Source organism: Penicillium mononematosum (genome assembly GCF_028829835.1).
Source record: "Penicillium mononematosum strain IBT 11891 chromosome Unknown utg000003l:1.0-8172316.0:1.0-8177699.0, whole genome shotgun sequence".
Classification (NCBI taxonomy): Eukaryota; Fungi; Ascomycota; class Eurotiomycetes; order Eurotiales; family Aspergillaceae; genus Penicillium; species Penicillium mononematosum.
Window position 1 is genome coordinate 7,091,683 of NW_026643273.1, and position 15,489 is coordinate 7,107,171.

The 15,489-nt window shown below is 47.9% G+C and overlaps 5 protein-coding genes across 5 annotated transcripts; 2 read left to right on the forward strand and 3 right to left on the reverse strand.

The window, feature by feature from the left end:
* Positions 1-716: 716 nt before the first annotated feature.
* Positions 717-2,863, reverse strand: N7519_007702 (putative serine-rich protein; the record flags this gene model as incomplete). The annotated part of the gene is made up of 2 exons (XM_057294478.1): positions 717-1,053; positions 1,101-2,863. The coding sequence occupies 2 exons, from the start codon at positions 2,861-2,863 to the stop codon at positions 717-719; spliced, it is 2,100 nt and encodes a 699-aa protein (XP_057149289.1).
* Positions 2,864-4,138: 1,275 nt separating this feature from the next.
* Positions 4,139-5,365, forward strand: N7519_007703 (CAAX prenyl protease RCE1; the record flags this gene model as incomplete). Its single annotated transcript, XM_057294479.1, has 4 exons — positions 4,139-4,190; positions 4,239-4,279; positions 4,359-4,739; positions 4,826-5,365. The coding sequence occupies 4 exons, from the start codon at positions 4,139-4,141 to the stop codon at positions 5,363-5,365; spliced, it is 1,014 nt and encodes a 337-aa protein (XP_057149290.1).
* Positions 5,366-5,865: 500 nt separating this feature from the next.
* Positions 5,866-7,005, forward strand: N7519_007704 (uncharacterized protein; the record flags this gene model as incomplete). The annotated part of the gene is made up of 3 exons (XM_057294480.1): positions 5,866-5,975; positions 6,027-6,750; positions 6,799-7,005. 3 exons carry the CDS (start codon positions 5,866-5,868, stop codon positions 7,003-7,005), a joined length of 1,041 nt encoding a protein of 346 aa, XP_057149291.1.
* A 1,422-nt stretch (positions 7,006-8,427) lies between these two features.
* Positions 8,428-9,698, reverse strand: N7519_007705 (NAD(P)/FAD-dependent oxidoreductase; the record flags this gene model as incomplete). Its single annotated transcript, XM_057294481.1, has 3 exons — positions 8,428-8,576; positions 8,627-9,412; positions 9,467-9,698. 3 exons carry the CDS (start codon positions 9,696-9,698, stop codon positions 8,428-8,430), a joined length of 1,167 nt encoding a protein of 388 aa, XP_057149292.1.
* Positions 9,699-11,667: 1,969 nt separating this feature from the next.
* N7519_007706 (uncharacterized protein) lies at positions 11,668-15,442 on the reverse strand (the record flags this gene model as incomplete). The annotated part of the gene is given in 10 exon segments (XM_057294482.1): positions 11,668-11,902; positions 11,959-12,150; positions 12,207-12,758; positions 12,820-13,384; positions 13,429-14,289; positions 14,384-14,552; positions 14,617-14,859; positions 14,887-15,045; positions 15,058-15,334; positions 15,390-15,442. The coding sequence occupies 10 exon segments, from the start codon at positions 15,440-15,442 to the stop codon at positions 11,668-11,670; spliced, it is 3,306 nt and encodes a 1,101-aa protein (XP_057149293.1).
* Between the last annotated feature and the right edge of the window lie 47 nt (positions 15,443-15,489).

The window sequence follows — 15,489 nt, forward strand, 5'->3', positions numbered from 1 at the left end:
ATAGCCGTTGGCTTTTTCGGTTTACTCCGCTTTGCTACAAGACATAATTAGGAGTGTTTTCTTTTTATTCTATTTAATGGTGACTCGGTTGGGGTTGGTCTTGTCTGGGTCTGTGTCTATAGATGTTACAAGTGTTGAATGGTTTAGGGAATAGGAATTGGGTTACAATTACTTTCAAGCAGAGCAGTGAAGTCGAGTATACGATAAGTGAATTGACCAATGTATGATACAACACAGAACACCGAAGAGAAAAGCAAAAGAGAATATGTGATAAAACCCTTCAAATTCAAATTCAAAAAGCAAAAATAACAAGAAACATATACATACGTATCCATTACATGGACGTATAGCATAAATGCAAACAAAGGCAGTCGCCATGCATCGAATCCCATATGAAGCCCATAAGTCACCAGGCAAATGTCGAAATGTCAAGAAAAATGTAACAGAAGAGGATATTTATGTGCGTTGAAGTCGTGGAGTCGTTCACAGCAATGTGCCAGAGAAGGGAAAAGAAGAAAAGAAGATGAAAGGCTGAATAGAAGCGACCACAAGAAGAGAAGAAGAAGAAGGGTTTGCAGTATCAGTGAACAGCAAAAGAAACCAGTCGACTGGTCGAGGGGACTCAACCTCAAAGAAAGGGGGGAAAAAAAAGAAAAAGATCACCAAAGAAAGTCTCAAAGTTGCAAGTCCAAGTCGTAAGAGCGTAAAAAGATCAGTTAAAATCCCGTAGTAGTGCCAATAACCGCCAGCACAATAATAACAACCAGAATAACAACCCCAAGGGAAATCATCCATCGATTAAGATTCCTCCACCAACGCGCATTATCCCTCCTCCTCTGCTGGAGATTGATACACTGAGCCTCAAGCGCCATCCCAACATCCGAACCCTCGAACTCGACCATCGCAACCTTGGGTTTAGGCGGCAACGGCAAGAACGCCGCGACACACCACGCCGGCGGGAAAATGAACCCCAGACAGAAAGAATAGACCTGGATATTTCGACGGCCGAGGACAGGCTCCTGGCGCGAGTCGAGTGATGGCGGCCGCCATCGACTTGTCGATCGCTGCAGGCACGTCGGTCCGGGATGAGATGCGGTGACCAGCTGTGTCGGAGGCGGTGGAGGTGGCTCCCCGTGAACTCGCCGTCTTCGGGTTGTGGGGATGGGACCCAGTGGGCGCGTGGATCGCGCGGGTCACTTTCCAGACGGCGTTGGGGGAGTGCTTGGCGTTGTGGGGAGGGGGTCCGGGGACGTTCTGGAGAGCGGGGACGGGGGATGTTGAGGGGTCCTGGGACGAGGTTGAAGACGCTTGAGTTTGAGGTTCCGGGACGGGTTGGCGGACGGGAGCCGTCGACCATGGAGAGGGTTGAGTTCAGGCCCATTGGTTCACGGAGGTAGTAGACCTTTGCCCATGTTGGGAGGATGTTGAAGATTGTGCTTGAGCCCGTGCCTGGGCGTTGGATGCTGCGGATGCTGTTGCTTCGCTTTGAGCCGGAGGAGAGGCTTTGGGAGAAGATTGGGCGGGTGGGGAGCTTGGTTAGGCTGTCGAGGCGTTCGTCTTCGCTGTCGTTGGAGGGCTCGACGAGCCAGACCGAGGATCGGGTTGTTTCTTTTGCCAGGGCTGCTGGTGGCGGTGGGGTTGGCTCTGCCATGTCGCGGTCTGAGTCTGTCTCTGGTGCTGGTTCTGCCGCGAGGTTGGTTGATTCATCGGCCGACCAGATGGAGGAGACTGTTGATAGATGCGGGTTCCAGCGTCCTGATGCCAAGTGGGGGTTGCAACGTCCGGATGCAGGGCCAGGGGTGAAGTCGCGTTCTGATGTGACTGATGTGCCGGCGCGGGAGCTTGAAGACGATGGCGCGCGAATACGTGGGTATTGAATAGGCACGCCATTGTCGATGGCTGCCTGCAAGTCAGAAGCGGAACGGAGGCTGCGCGAAGATGAGGTCGCTGATTGGGAACGGCTGCCTGATGGTGCCCTGGATGACGAGCGGAACGAAGCTATGGACTGTGCCGGCGGGCTCGAGTGAAATGAGGCTATAGATTGCGTGGGCGGGCTGGAGTGGAATGAACGGGCCCCATAGCTCGATTGCTCGGATGAGGCGGGCTGGAAGGCATTCTGGAACCAGGGTGCGGAGCCGGCATGTCTGACGACGGTTCCTCGTGAGTTATACGAAGAGAGCGAGTTCCTTCGCTGGTCTGACTCTGATGATGCTGTAGCCGGGCGGTGGAAACTTGAGTTATCCAACATCACAAAGTTGGGACTTGACGGGGCCCCGATTTGTTCGATGATGGGGCTGGAGTAGTCAGTCACGGACTCCGCAGAGGACTTTGGCGACATGGATGGCTCTGAGAGTACGGCTTTTATCGTTGGCGTGGTCGTCGGCAAGACCATCATCTCGTCATCTGAGAACTCGGCTTCCGAACTCTCGGACCCGTAGTCTGGTGCTTTCCCTGAGACATCTGGCAGCGACGACTTGCTAGAGGATGGGTCATCATCCCACAACTGCGGAGGTGAGTTACCGGTATCCACGGTGGAGGATACATCCCAGCTACCAATTGAGAGATCTCTCGGGCTGTTGGGTGCTTGGCTGAAAGCCGGTGAGGCATATGTTGACGTGGACGGGCCCAGGTGATCCGAATAGCTGAAACCGGTGTCGGATATGTATTGTTGTCCTTTGCCAGGGAGCGGTAACAAAATCTGCTCGGGTTTGGTCGGGAATGGCGTTGTGGTGTACATATCAAGCTCTTCATCGGGCACCATGCGCAATGACCGGGTTGGTGATCTTTCATTTGAGTGAGAGGGCGTACGCTCGTGCAATGCCCTTCGCACGCGCGGCGAGGTCGAGCGAACGGGAAAAGACATTATTTGGACACACTTGGAGCATTGATTGAAAAGATTCGAATAGAAGCGAAAAGGCGACGGCAATCCAAGCAAGTGTAAACAAGGTGTAAACAAAACGTCAAAAGAGTGGGTTGTTTTTCCGAGTAATTCGAGTTATTCGATGTAAGGAATGTGGTACCCTTTTGATATCAAGGGTTGTTCTATAGGCTGATGTTCATCAAAAAAGAGCGTGGGTAGACGTGCAGAGTCAATTAGTTCGTTTCAAACATCCAAGGCCATTAAGAGAGTGACTGGCGGAAAAACAATCATTAAAACGTTTCAAAACAAAAAAAGGGACACGAAAAGCACAAGAAGCAGAAGCAGAAGCAAAAGAAGTTTGAGACACTTGGGGGAAGGGGGAAAGAATTTCCCAGCGGTGAGCGTCTAAGCAGGTGAGATCTTAGACTGCAGGGGGGATGATGCAGCCTGCATGGACTGGACTGGACTGGAGGGTCAATTGACACTTGGAGGTTGTTAACGATTGGTCAAGATGCGTTCAAAAGTACGAGTGGACTGATTTTCTCTTTTTTCCTGGTGGATGTGGTTGTTCTGGTTATATTTCTTATATTTCTTATATATGGGTACTGGCTATGTTTATATTCTACTGCTACGTGCTAAGCCATCTTTAATTTCTAACTAAACTCCATAATGCGGAGTATCGAGAACCACAATTGACCCCTTCAAACATATTTTCTCATTTAATTTCGATGTAATTTCGATGTGGAGACTGTGTGCGTTGTCCCTGACGAACTGCCACTAGTCTATAGCGTCCGGCAGAATGGCCGATCAGACAGAATTATCAGACGCTCATTGCCAATAAATATTCTGTTTCCTCGTGATCGGAGAATAACTGTCCACGATCCCTAGCATTGACTCACATTTGAAATGAATGACACTCAAGGGGGGAGTGAGAGATCACATCTTGTATTTGCACGGTCCACCGGTTCGAATTGGCTTTTAACCCCTGTTCGAGCTGTTGGAATTGCTTATACTCTTAGTATATATACTTATATATAGATGTATAGATATATATAGAATCGAATATTAGCGAATATCAAAAAGAACAATCGTAGGAATTCCCATTGATTCCCCTGTACCAGTCCATGGGGCACTATAACAATACCATACTGTATTGTACCATTGCCAACCAATCACCATCTTCCCCTCCGTACGGTAACAGGAACAAAGAACATCCACTTCCCTCTTAAGATAACTTCCAATCCCATAAATAGTAAACCTCCCCCAACTCTGCTGATCATGGCTCCCGTAGGGATAATGGCTCGACTCAAGAGTCTATACTCCAAGCAGGGTAAGTCAGGGGGAAACCCTAAAAAAAAGTGTCAACTAACAAATCCAGATGAACCTGCCCTGTCAGAACGAACGGTCGCTTTTCTATCTGTATGTAGACTCCTAGACAACCAAAAAATGCCAGAAAAAAGAAAGGGAAAAAAAAAAGACTCGTATCTAACCCATCCAGGTCATCCTCACACTACTCTACGTGCTACCATTCTATCTCTCCCCAACAACCCGCCCATCTCCAAGTCTCAGTCGCGATGCCCCGTCCGTGATTCGCGCCCGCATCCGCGCCGTCACGGGCTCATGTATCGTAAGCTCAGTCCTCGTCCTCTGGGTCATCGTTGAGGAGGATAATTCCTCTCTCGGCGCCGGTCTCAGACTCCTCGGCTGGTGGCCCGTCGGCCTGTTGGAGACGCTTCGAAGTCTTTTCCTAACCGCCATTCTATTCCTCGGCCCGCTCTTCGAGCGTGGCATTGTCGAAGGCGAATGGAAGTTCTGGTTCCGGCCTAGTAAGCTCTCCGAGAGTCTGGGTGGCTGGATTGGATGGAGGAATTTTGTTGCGGTAGGGTTTTTTTTTTCTTCCCTTTTTTTTTTCGGACCAAAAAATAAAATTAAACATAAACATAAAACAATCTAACATCCTCCCAGGGCCCCTTCACAGAAGAAGTCATGTTCCGATCCGCGATGGTACCGCTACATTTACTAGCACACACCTCGCCGGGCCGAATCGTGTTCCTGGCACCGCTGTATTTCGGCATCGCGCACGTGCACCACTTCTACGAGTTCTGTCTGACGCACCCGGACACGCCGGCGCTGGCCGCGCTACTGCGGTCGCTCTTCCAGTTCGGCTACACGACTATCTTCGGCTGGTATGCGACTTTTGTCTATTTGCGGACGGGCTCGTTGCTGGCCGTTGTTGTCATCCATAGCTTCTGTAACTGGTGTGGATTACCGAGGTTCTGGGGCCGTGTGGAGGCTGCTGAGTCGATTGGTCCTCCTGTGACTAGGAGTAAGGAGGATCCTGATGATGTCAAAGTTGGGGTGAGAGGGGATGGGGGTTTGGGTATTGGGTGGACGGTTGCTTATTACGTGCTTCTTGTTGCTGGGGCGGTTGGTTTTGCTCAGGGTTTGTGGCCTTTGACTGAGTCTTATCATGCTCTAGTTTCGTTTTCGGGGAAGTCGAATTAGTTTTTCGGTTAGCTTGTGAGTTCGGGTCTAAGCTTGGTACATTTGGGTTTGCTTCCGGTGTCTTTTTGGGCTGTTATATTTGATGTTTTGTTTATATGTTATGTCAACAAGACCCATGTGGTATACAACATAGGATTCCCCGAGTAGTATATGGATAGTGTCTGTACAATATATAGTATAACCTAGCACCTGGTGTCGATATATATTAGCTAGTGCACTTATTCGGCTATCAACTTGCTACGTGTCTAGTCTAGTGTTCACTTATAAGCTTTCTATCTTAAATGACTGGTAGTTACCTACAGGTCGAGCACCATTCCTAGATATATATCTCTCGACTGGGTAGTCCTCTTTTGCATGTGATAATTTTATCATCACGTGCTTTCGTGTCGCGATCATTTGTCACACATCATGTGATGAATAGATAAGAAAGATAGATAGGGATAGTCTTGGAAAAATGTTTTCAGCCCTTTCTCCGCAGTCTTATCATCGTTGATATCAACATGGAGGCCAATGACCAGGCCCGGTATGCAGATAGAGTGAAACCAAGTACCTCTACCCATGTTGCAAAAAAGAAGACGGTTGCACCCTCGGTGCACCTTCTCGCAGGCGCGTAAGTCATTTCCAGCTGGTCATCTTGACTTTTCTGACATTTTCAATAAAGGAGCGGTGGATTAGCTACTGCTATCGTGACGTCGCCCCTCGACGTGTTGCGAACACGCCTTCAATCCGACTTTTATCGAACCAAAAACACTAGCGCCTCCAATCAATTAAATCAGCCTCTACAGACAGTACAACCACGCGGATCAAATCACAGAACGATGCAGGTCATCAACTCCATTTATCGTGCCGAAGGCTGGCGAGCCTTTTTCCGAGGCCTCGGTCCAAGCATGGCCGGCGTGGTCCCGGCGACTGCGATCAAGTTTTATGTCTACGGGAATTGCAAACATTTCGGTGCTAAGATGCTAGGACATACGGAAGATTCCCCGCTCGTCCACGCGCAGGCTGCAATTAGCGCGGGGATAGCAACCTCCACAGCAACAAATCCTATATGGCTGGTCAAAACACGACTACAACTTGACAAAACAGAAATCGGGGGCGTTTCAACTCGTCGATATCGCAATAGCATTGATTGCATCCGGCAGGTCTTCCGAAATGAGGGATTAAGCGGGTTTTACAGAGGGTTAAGCGCTAGCTATCTCGGCTCGATTGAAACGGCTCTGCATTTAGTGCTTTACGAACGTCTGAAAACCAGCTTTCATCGGTCGTTAGAAACTACCGAAGGAACACGAACTGCGTTTTTGGACGAATTCTTCCATTGGGTTAGTACTAGCGGTGCTGCATGTTCTGCAAAGCTAGCCGCGGGTCTAATGACATATCCCCATGAGGTACGCTATTCCAAGCCGTTGTCTCTCGTCTCACGCTGACATCCTTAGGTTATTCGAACGAGATTGCGTCAGGCGCCTGTGGAGAATGGCCGGGCCAAATACACGGGCTTGCTGCAATGCTTCCGTTTGGTCGCTAAAGAGGAAGGTATGGCGGGATTGTATGGCGGCTTGGCTCCCCATATGATTCGGTCTTTACCCTCGGCTGTCATTACGCTTGGCGTATATGAATTTGTGCTGAGGATCACCGGGAGCTGAGGGTCGCCGAGACCTGTAAGCCCGAACTTTGTACACTATGGATAGATTGGGGGTCATTTGGAGTTCAGGGTGGGACGTAACTTTGTACATTATAGATAGATTTGGTTTCTCTTCTCTTTTTGAGGGATGGACGCCCTCCCCCTGTTTTTTCGTCCAGGCAATACATATGTAATTATTATTCTGTCATGACCAGTCGATAGATAGAAATATAAACAATATAGAGGATCTAGCTCTAGCTAAAAAGACTATACCGGTGTTTCTATATGCCGTGTCTTAGCGGGTTAAAAGAGACTTCTTATTGAAATTGATCCCTATCAGATAACGACCTGGCCATGGACGGCAAACTGGAAGTATGGAAGTCTAGATCCAATACCCCTTCCATATACACATCACATATATATCCGTTAAAATATACATTGCAGACATATTCGCTTGTTTTGCTCCAAGCTCGGCTTTGACGTAGCTAACCTTGTAGGCCAGATCCTCGACCTTTTGTCTCCTGGTCTCAGCCTGAGCTTCACCCTCGTCACCCATACACATAGCTCTCTCATCCTCTCATCCACAACCAATTGATTCCAGCCTGTGTCGTTCTATCATTCTTTTCCACTTGTAACCTTATACATACGACCATAGGGTGTGGAAAACAGGGCTTCCCGTCCGCTCAGCCGTACTTAAGCCACACGCCGGTGAGTTAGTAGTTGGGTGGGTGACCACCAGCGAATCCTCACTGTTGTATGTTTTTGCATTCCTTTTGTTTTTGCATCTCTCAGCGGCACTCTGGGGTGAGTGTGATATGGATGTGAATTCTGGAGACCGAGATGATAGAGGCGAGAACGGGGTAGCAATTTACCTAGGGGTGATAAGGGCTAACTCACTTAGGCCGTCCCAAGTATAATATATGAAATAGAGCTCGAAAAAATCTGGTATACACCTCGAACACACAATGGATAGTGAAGTCCCTTTACCTTTGGAGAGCCCGACTGTCCATATGGAAAAAGGTATTCAACCTGCCGCCACTCCTGCGCTTAGCTGGAACTGAGCTTGCCTGTACACAATGCAGTATATATTAAGTGTCGCAGATATACGATTTGTGCGCGGAAGGCTAGTTCAAATTAACCAGAAAGGCCCTTTCTAGCGCCGCCAAAATATTATTTCCGACTGCGCCTTGTGTGCTTCCCAAGCGCGGTTCACCGGGTGCTGCACAAGGCGCTTGAAGGTACGAGGCACCCTTTTTAGTATTATTCAACAAGTACTAATACCTAGACGCAGCATCCCATACATGTTCCTCCCTACGTTGAGTAAATCGATTGACGCAGAATTCTTTTCAGCATACAGGACTGTGTATCCACGGAACATCCTCTGCTCCTCAAACAATGCTTGGATGCCGTTGTGGGCATGCAAAGGTACGCATATTCTGAGATTTCAGAAGCGGGCAAGTCTCCTGTAAACATCGCCGACTTCATCACCCATTTGTCTCGCGGTCCGCTCATGTATAGACCGGTCATCAAGCATGGCTGCTCTTTTGGCCGGGCTGCCACTGACTTGTGCCAGCTCCTCCGTAGCCATTTCAACTGCACCGAGTTAGCAATAGTGTACACATTTGGGTAGAATCCGGACTCACCATGGCAGAAAACGGCTGCCTTCTTCCCGCTAAACATGGCATGCGGGACATTGGTGCTGTTATCGCTGTTGGCATCACCCACACCCCAGACTCCGGGAATAGTGGTTCTTAAGCCAGGGGCCGTCGTGTTCATTTTCTTCCCCAAAAACCCAACTTTTAACTGCTCCGGCAGATTGGATGCCTGAGAAGTACCGTAATTGGTGATAAATGCGCCCCGTTCCTCGTAGGTTCCGTCCGAGAAGTAAACCCGGAACTTGTCAAATTCCTTCCGAATTGCCGAGTCTTGGTAGTCGCTCCCGCTTTGTGTTCGCGTGATATTCAGAATGGGCTTAGCGTTGACAGTAACATTGTACGCGTTGAAAACTTTCTGCCAGTCTCTGTTTTTACTGTTAAGCCGGTTGAGTTGAGCGGCGTTGTTGGTGCCGTTCGCGTAGATGCGAATGTCCTTGTTGAGAGTTGGGTGTAATTCCTTCACACTGTCATACGCATCGGAGAGATCTCCTAGGACACCCATCGGCTGGTCCCGGTGCTCGAACCCATCACACCATGGACACCAGAACACGCCGTTGCCGAATGCGTCCCGGAGCCCCGGGACGTTGGGGAGGTCATCCTTCAGGCCGCTGGCCAGGATGACCTTGCGTGCGGTGTAGGTGCCATTGGCGGTCGTAGCATGGAAAGTGTTCTCAGTTTTTTGCATAGTTATGACCTCTTGGTCGAAGAAAGTCGTCATGTTATAGAAAGAGATTTGCTTTCTGGCAGCTTCTCGGAACTCAGCCGGAACGACATCTAGCCCGGAATGTTAATAGATTTCCTCTGAGAACAAGGAAGGGACATACGTACGGTCGCTTCCAATGACATCGTGCATGTGTCTGGTGGGATTATTGCGATACTCTCCCGAGTCAAACAGGGCTACCTTTCTTAGGACGCGCGACAGCGCACTGGCTGCACTGAGGCCAGAGGGACCCCCGCCAATCACGATGACATCGTAATTTTCCTGGGGAGCCTGTGCCCAGACGAGTGCGAAAAGAGCCTGGACGGCGAAAAGCTTCTTCCAATCCCAAGTGAGCAACATGGCCAGTTGTAAACAGGTAGGGCTAGTTGCGAGGATGGAAGCGGACAGATAGCCGTATATATATTGCAGGCGGTTGGGTAATTTACTTCATTAATTGAAGAAACTGTTTAATTATTACTCTCACCCCGAGATATCCGAACCATAGCAGCTTGCATGGCCGATACTTCTTCAGCGGTGTTACATTCGGAAGCCCGGCCAATTTAACTTCAATGCCGCTGCGTCAACCAAGCGTAAGAAATTGTCGCCAATATGATAGATCCATACCTGTTCCAGTTGGATGACACCTTGTACAGTTGCATCTAATATCGTTCCCTGATCTGATCCCAATGATGTCACGAGGCGAACAGGAGGGTTGCTATTTACCCTGAGTTTCTACGTTCTGCGTGAATTTTATCCCCACAATATAGATCGAAATTTATAAAAAAGTATTTCACTTTATCCAATCCCTTGCCCAATTTAATTCGGACACGCCCACCGGTATAAACTAAGGTTGACCAGTATCAACAAGCTTGGTTTATACCTTTCCCGCCAGGGCAAGTACGAAGAAGCCGAAGCCATGCATCGGCGCAATCCATAATTGGAAACAAGCTGTATGCCTTCATACTTTATATATCATTGTCACCCACGTACTGATGTTTCGTCGGTATCGAATGACTTGTTCATATACTTTCGCATATCTAGGTCCAGGCTGTGTTACGTAGTTTATTGAATTCAGTTGATTGTCATATTGAATAGTATATATGTCCACTTACTCTAGTTTATCGGAGCCTCGAAGTGTGTAGCGCACCTGAACAGGTATCCTATATTTCCAATTTCCATCCAGCGGCTGATAGCCTCGGGGGATCTCTATACTTTTTGAAGAAGTAATGAGTCTCAGTTTCTCCCCATCAAGAAAGAGATCTGCCCGATCGAAGGACCAGTCAATATAGGTCTTATCAAATCTCCGACTAAGGCGCTTCTGCCGTGTGGCTAAACGAAAACAGACGTGTCATCCGCTTAGAGTTTCCGTCGTGGACACTTTGCATAATCAGCTCCTTCAGCTTTAGCCATAGGACGAGCCTCTAGCAAAAGCGAGTGGCTAGAACAAGATCTTGTCTTGTATCATTTGACACTGTTGTAGTATGGCATTGAGGGTAACCTTCCACTCAACCAAGCAGTGAATACAGGCCGGATCCTTACCCTATGTCAAACCCACCTCTCAGTCGCCAAATTGGAGCAGTGGGCAGTAACTAATCTTGGTATCTTGGAATACATTTGGTCAGAATTTGTAATAGCATATGTAGATTTTTTAAATCCATTCTGTAATGGCAATGAAGCTCGTGGAGAAGACGGGCTGTTTAATCGTATGGTTGCGAGTAATAATTAATAAATGGCTACACTGGATTTGTACTATATGCTCAGCGGATTCTATGAATCCAAGGGGACCTCGCCGGATAGATATCGAGGGAGAGTAGAAAACCGCGATCGCTTATAAATTCACGTAGTTGCTCCATTCTAAGTTCAGTGGTCCTAGTAATTTTTTGACATGTCCCAACTGCTCTTTTCTTCAGGTCTCTCCTCGTGATCTTCTAGGGGTGCCAATCTCAATTCTGTTGGTATGCAGTCTTTCCGCGAGCGTCCCTCAAGTTAAGGTGGTCTTGTGATCTGTCCTTCGTGTGGTTACGAAACATCCGATGTCATCGTCGGCGACGACTTGAAGTCAAAAATCTACTCTCAACCATAGCGCTTATCCTTTGCTTTACTATACTATTCATTTGAACACTTGAGTGGCTCCTAAAATCTCGGATCAGCTATCTCGGGAGTGAGGCGTGTGTATAGTTACTAATTTTTCGTCACTGCGCTGACTTTCCCTTGACATATTGATAGTCCAAAGGCCCTTTTTTTTCTTTCTTGATAATAGAGGCCTAGTTGACATGGATTTGATCACTTCGGGTAGTGGCCAAGGCATATTGTAATCAAATAAGCACGCTCAGCGTCCCCACACATGGACATGAATATCAAAGTCCTGCAGTTTTAAATCCGCACCAGAAACGTCGCCATTCAGGGTGTTGTAGAGAGTGCGTGCAGCCTGAAGACACGATTGCGAAATTTCGTCTTGCCCTTGTTGCTCTAGAACAGCACTCTTTAAGAAGTATGATCGCCCCCTCTCCCCAAGGTAGCAATGGTGCCGGTCAAATATCTTAATTGCTTGGTCTAGGAGCTCACTGCGCAATATGTTAGTCGCGAATCGCAAAATATCGTCGCTCGTTATATCACATACATAGCTTCTGTTAAATTCCCGATCCGAAGGTAGTGCTCAGAAACTTTGAAACATGAGTTTCCTGTGCGGTGGTGGTTATTCCCGACGGTCTCCTTGAAATGCAGTAACGCTCGCTGATGATAGTCTAGACTATCGTCAAGAAGGCCCTGACTATGTCGAACGTTGCCTAAGCCGTATAAAACCCGTCCAGTACTGCATGTTAGTCAGTGTTCTTGTTCGTGCCATTAGATTTGTTTCAAGATACGCACATCATGGACTGGCGATCGTTAGGCCCAAATAGTTCCTCTCTTTCTTTGCGCGCGGTTTCCAGTCTCTCAGAAGCCTCTTCTGGGCGGTTCATAAGCCAATACGCTAAACCAAGTTTTATCAAGGCTAGACTCCTAGCTGATTTGACCTTTCGGATGTCAAGGAGTCGTTCCGCTTCCGTTAACGCTTGATTGAGCCACACAATGAAGCTTTCATATTCCCCCTTCATCATGAAACTCATTCCTACATTGAAGAAAGAACTTGTGAGTCTCGAATCTTCCACTGTATTCAGACCGCCGTGCTCATCTTTCAGCATTTTGTTGTATGTGAGGAAATGACTCTTTGCCATATCAGGATCGTTGTATTCTGTCGCCGCACCAGCAATATTATTGTGAATCTCGGCAAGCAGGGCCATTTCTTTGTCTTCACGTTTCATCTGGTGGGTAGCACGCGCTCTCTGGTGACTTCCATCGTCGATGATGTGTTCGATGTTTTCCTGCGATATTCGGTAGCATTCCATCGCCTCGGGTGTGTACCCTCGTTCTTGGAAATACCTATAATTGATTAAATGTGTGTTGATATCAGGATGTGATCTAATTAATAAGTATCACTCACCATCCCAATTCGTTCAGTAGATTCGCAAATTCGAAGTTTTTCTTCCAACGTGACTTCAAACTTTCCCCGGCGCGATCAAAATGTTCCTTCAACTGTAGTATGTGCGGCGACAGCGGTTCACAGTCTTTCCAGCGAGCTACATGGTGACGGACTCCGAGCTCTGCAGCTGGCCACATCGTCTTTAGTAGATTAACTACAGCCGAGAAGACGCGCGTCGATCTATCTGGGATCATTTTTGCTCTCTCGGTATCTTGGATTAAACGATGGATTGTCAGGTTCGATGCTGATCGATCGTTTTTTATCAGCGAAGATGTGAGAAGCTCACTCCTGGCATCCTGGTATTCTGCCAAAGATTGGGAATAATCTGGAAGTTGGGCTGTCCCAATGATTTCTGTCAAGTATCTTTCGGAGATTTTGTCCGCACCAAGGAATGCCATCACATCCAGAAGGCCAGAGCTATGTTTCAGCTCCTCCAACGCCCAGACTGTATAACCATAGTTCTTGCGTTTTATGTGACTAGGCTCGAGCGATAGACTAAGGAAGTTACTAAGTGTGCCGCGTGTCTCTTCCTCGTTGTATCGATTCAAGAAATTATGAAGGTGAGATTACGCCGAATAATGACACCAGCAATCTGAATTAGCGCAAGGGGTATGCCTTCAAGCTTCTCAGCCACTGGAAGACTCAGCTTTTGCTCTTCAGCATCCTGTTCACGCCAGGTCAACTTCAATAGCAGATCTGCTGCATCCTCTTTACTCAGGGGTGGTAGATCAATACCATCCTGAATTTGATAGTAAGGTGTCATTGCTAGAGGGTCTCGGCTAGTGATGAGTACGGACCCATTACTGCCTGTCGGTGGCCAAAACTCCTCGATCACGTCAGGATTTTCAACATTGTCAAAGATCAAAAGCCAGGAAACCTCGTCCTCTGGGTCGGTATTCGTTTTGTTGTAGGACCTAACCGGTTTTTCCAACCAGCCCTTCACAAGTTCACGAGTGACAACTGGGTCTCTAGCATCTGCGGTACCTTCCAAGACAAGACCGAGATTTTCCGCGATTTGACTAAACTCATCGGCTAGCGTTGTCGCTTCTTTGGCATAAACCCAGAATATGGCCTCGTACACTTCAGTATGAGTAATGGCAAACTCGTTAGCGACTTCAGTCTTGCCCATACCACCAGGTCCACAAAGAGCAAAAGTCTTGACATCCTTTTTGGATTCCTTGTTATCATCAAATGGTGTCAAACAATCATCAATTCGGGCCAAAACGTCGCTTCTGCCATAGAAGTCTCTATTTTTCGCATTAGGGATAATATGGCAAGGGAGACGAGGGTCTCTTCTAGCCGTCGAAAAATCTGGCAAGTGAGCCATGCCGTCTCTCCGTGTTTCACTGAAGGCAGCGGTGGCCTGATTGCTTGTACTTTTCAATCCGAGATGTTCACTTTCGTTCCGCAATTGGTTTGCAGCGGTATGATCTGCGATAGTAAACCTGTCCAGCAAAGAACGGCTTTGGTCTGCACGAGTCAGTAACAGTAACGCTTTCCGAAAGATAAATATAGGTGTTCAGACCTTCGCTTAGCACCGTCTTGATGCGGAATGTGGCTGTTGACACCGCTCTTCGAACGTGCTCTTCCAATAAAGGCCAGGGCATCACTTCACAAATATCAAGATGGTTGGCTGTAACCTCGACAAACTCCTCCAAGCGAGCGTTCACCTTGCACAACTCCTTAGGCACAATCTAATTTATTTTATTAGTACCGCGTTTGCCCAAAAAAGTAAAATGAGATATACGAAACACTGACGACTGTTTTGGATGCCTTGGATGCTCGGACAAACAAGCTTTTGATTGGGGTTTCCTCTGTCTCGCAGAACGTTATTATGTGAAGATTGGTCGCGACCCCTTCGAAGCGTAAACGCAAATCTGCCAAGCGGGTCGCGTCTTTGACAGATGCTGGATATCCTCTTTTACGATAGCCATGAGTCCCCGCGAGTAGCTTGCGGCTGGTTCCAATCTTTTGGTTCAACTGATTTGGAATGCGGCGTTGCTATCGCAACAAATGTTGCTGTCGCACGTACGATGTCCTGGAAGTCCGTTGTCCTTTCGAGTGTCTTGGTGAGGCACTGCAAGAATCAGCGTCCATGGCCTTCACAACCAATTCGAAGAAAATCACCTGCTTGACAATAATTCCCCCTAAACTATGGGCAATGAATACAATTGGACAAGATTGAAACTATTTATGTACCGGCTTTGTCAGTTCAAAGTCGTCGGGAAGCAAAGTGGGCGAGACCTTCTCTTTGTTCCCGAGCAGCATCAACAGAGCTTCGAGCAGTCCGAGGCCCTTTTCTAGGACATTATGCCAAATTTGGGAATCCTTTTCACCTGAGTTTAGCCCGTGATTGTATTGATAGACTGCGGGTGATGGCAATGCACTGCTAGGGAGAAAATCAAGCCATGATTCACCCTTCCCTTCAAACCATGTCCTTGGGCTCGCCGTGCCAACACCGGGAACAACAATAACACTGTTAATATTTAGGAATTGCTTAATATCGTAAACACTTTGCTTAGATCTCTTACAGAGTCTCCGGACTAGTGCTATGGCGCACTTCTCGTAGCTGCGCACTAGCCATGGCATGGAATGAATGGGTATAGTAACTCGTCACAGGGCCAGGGAATC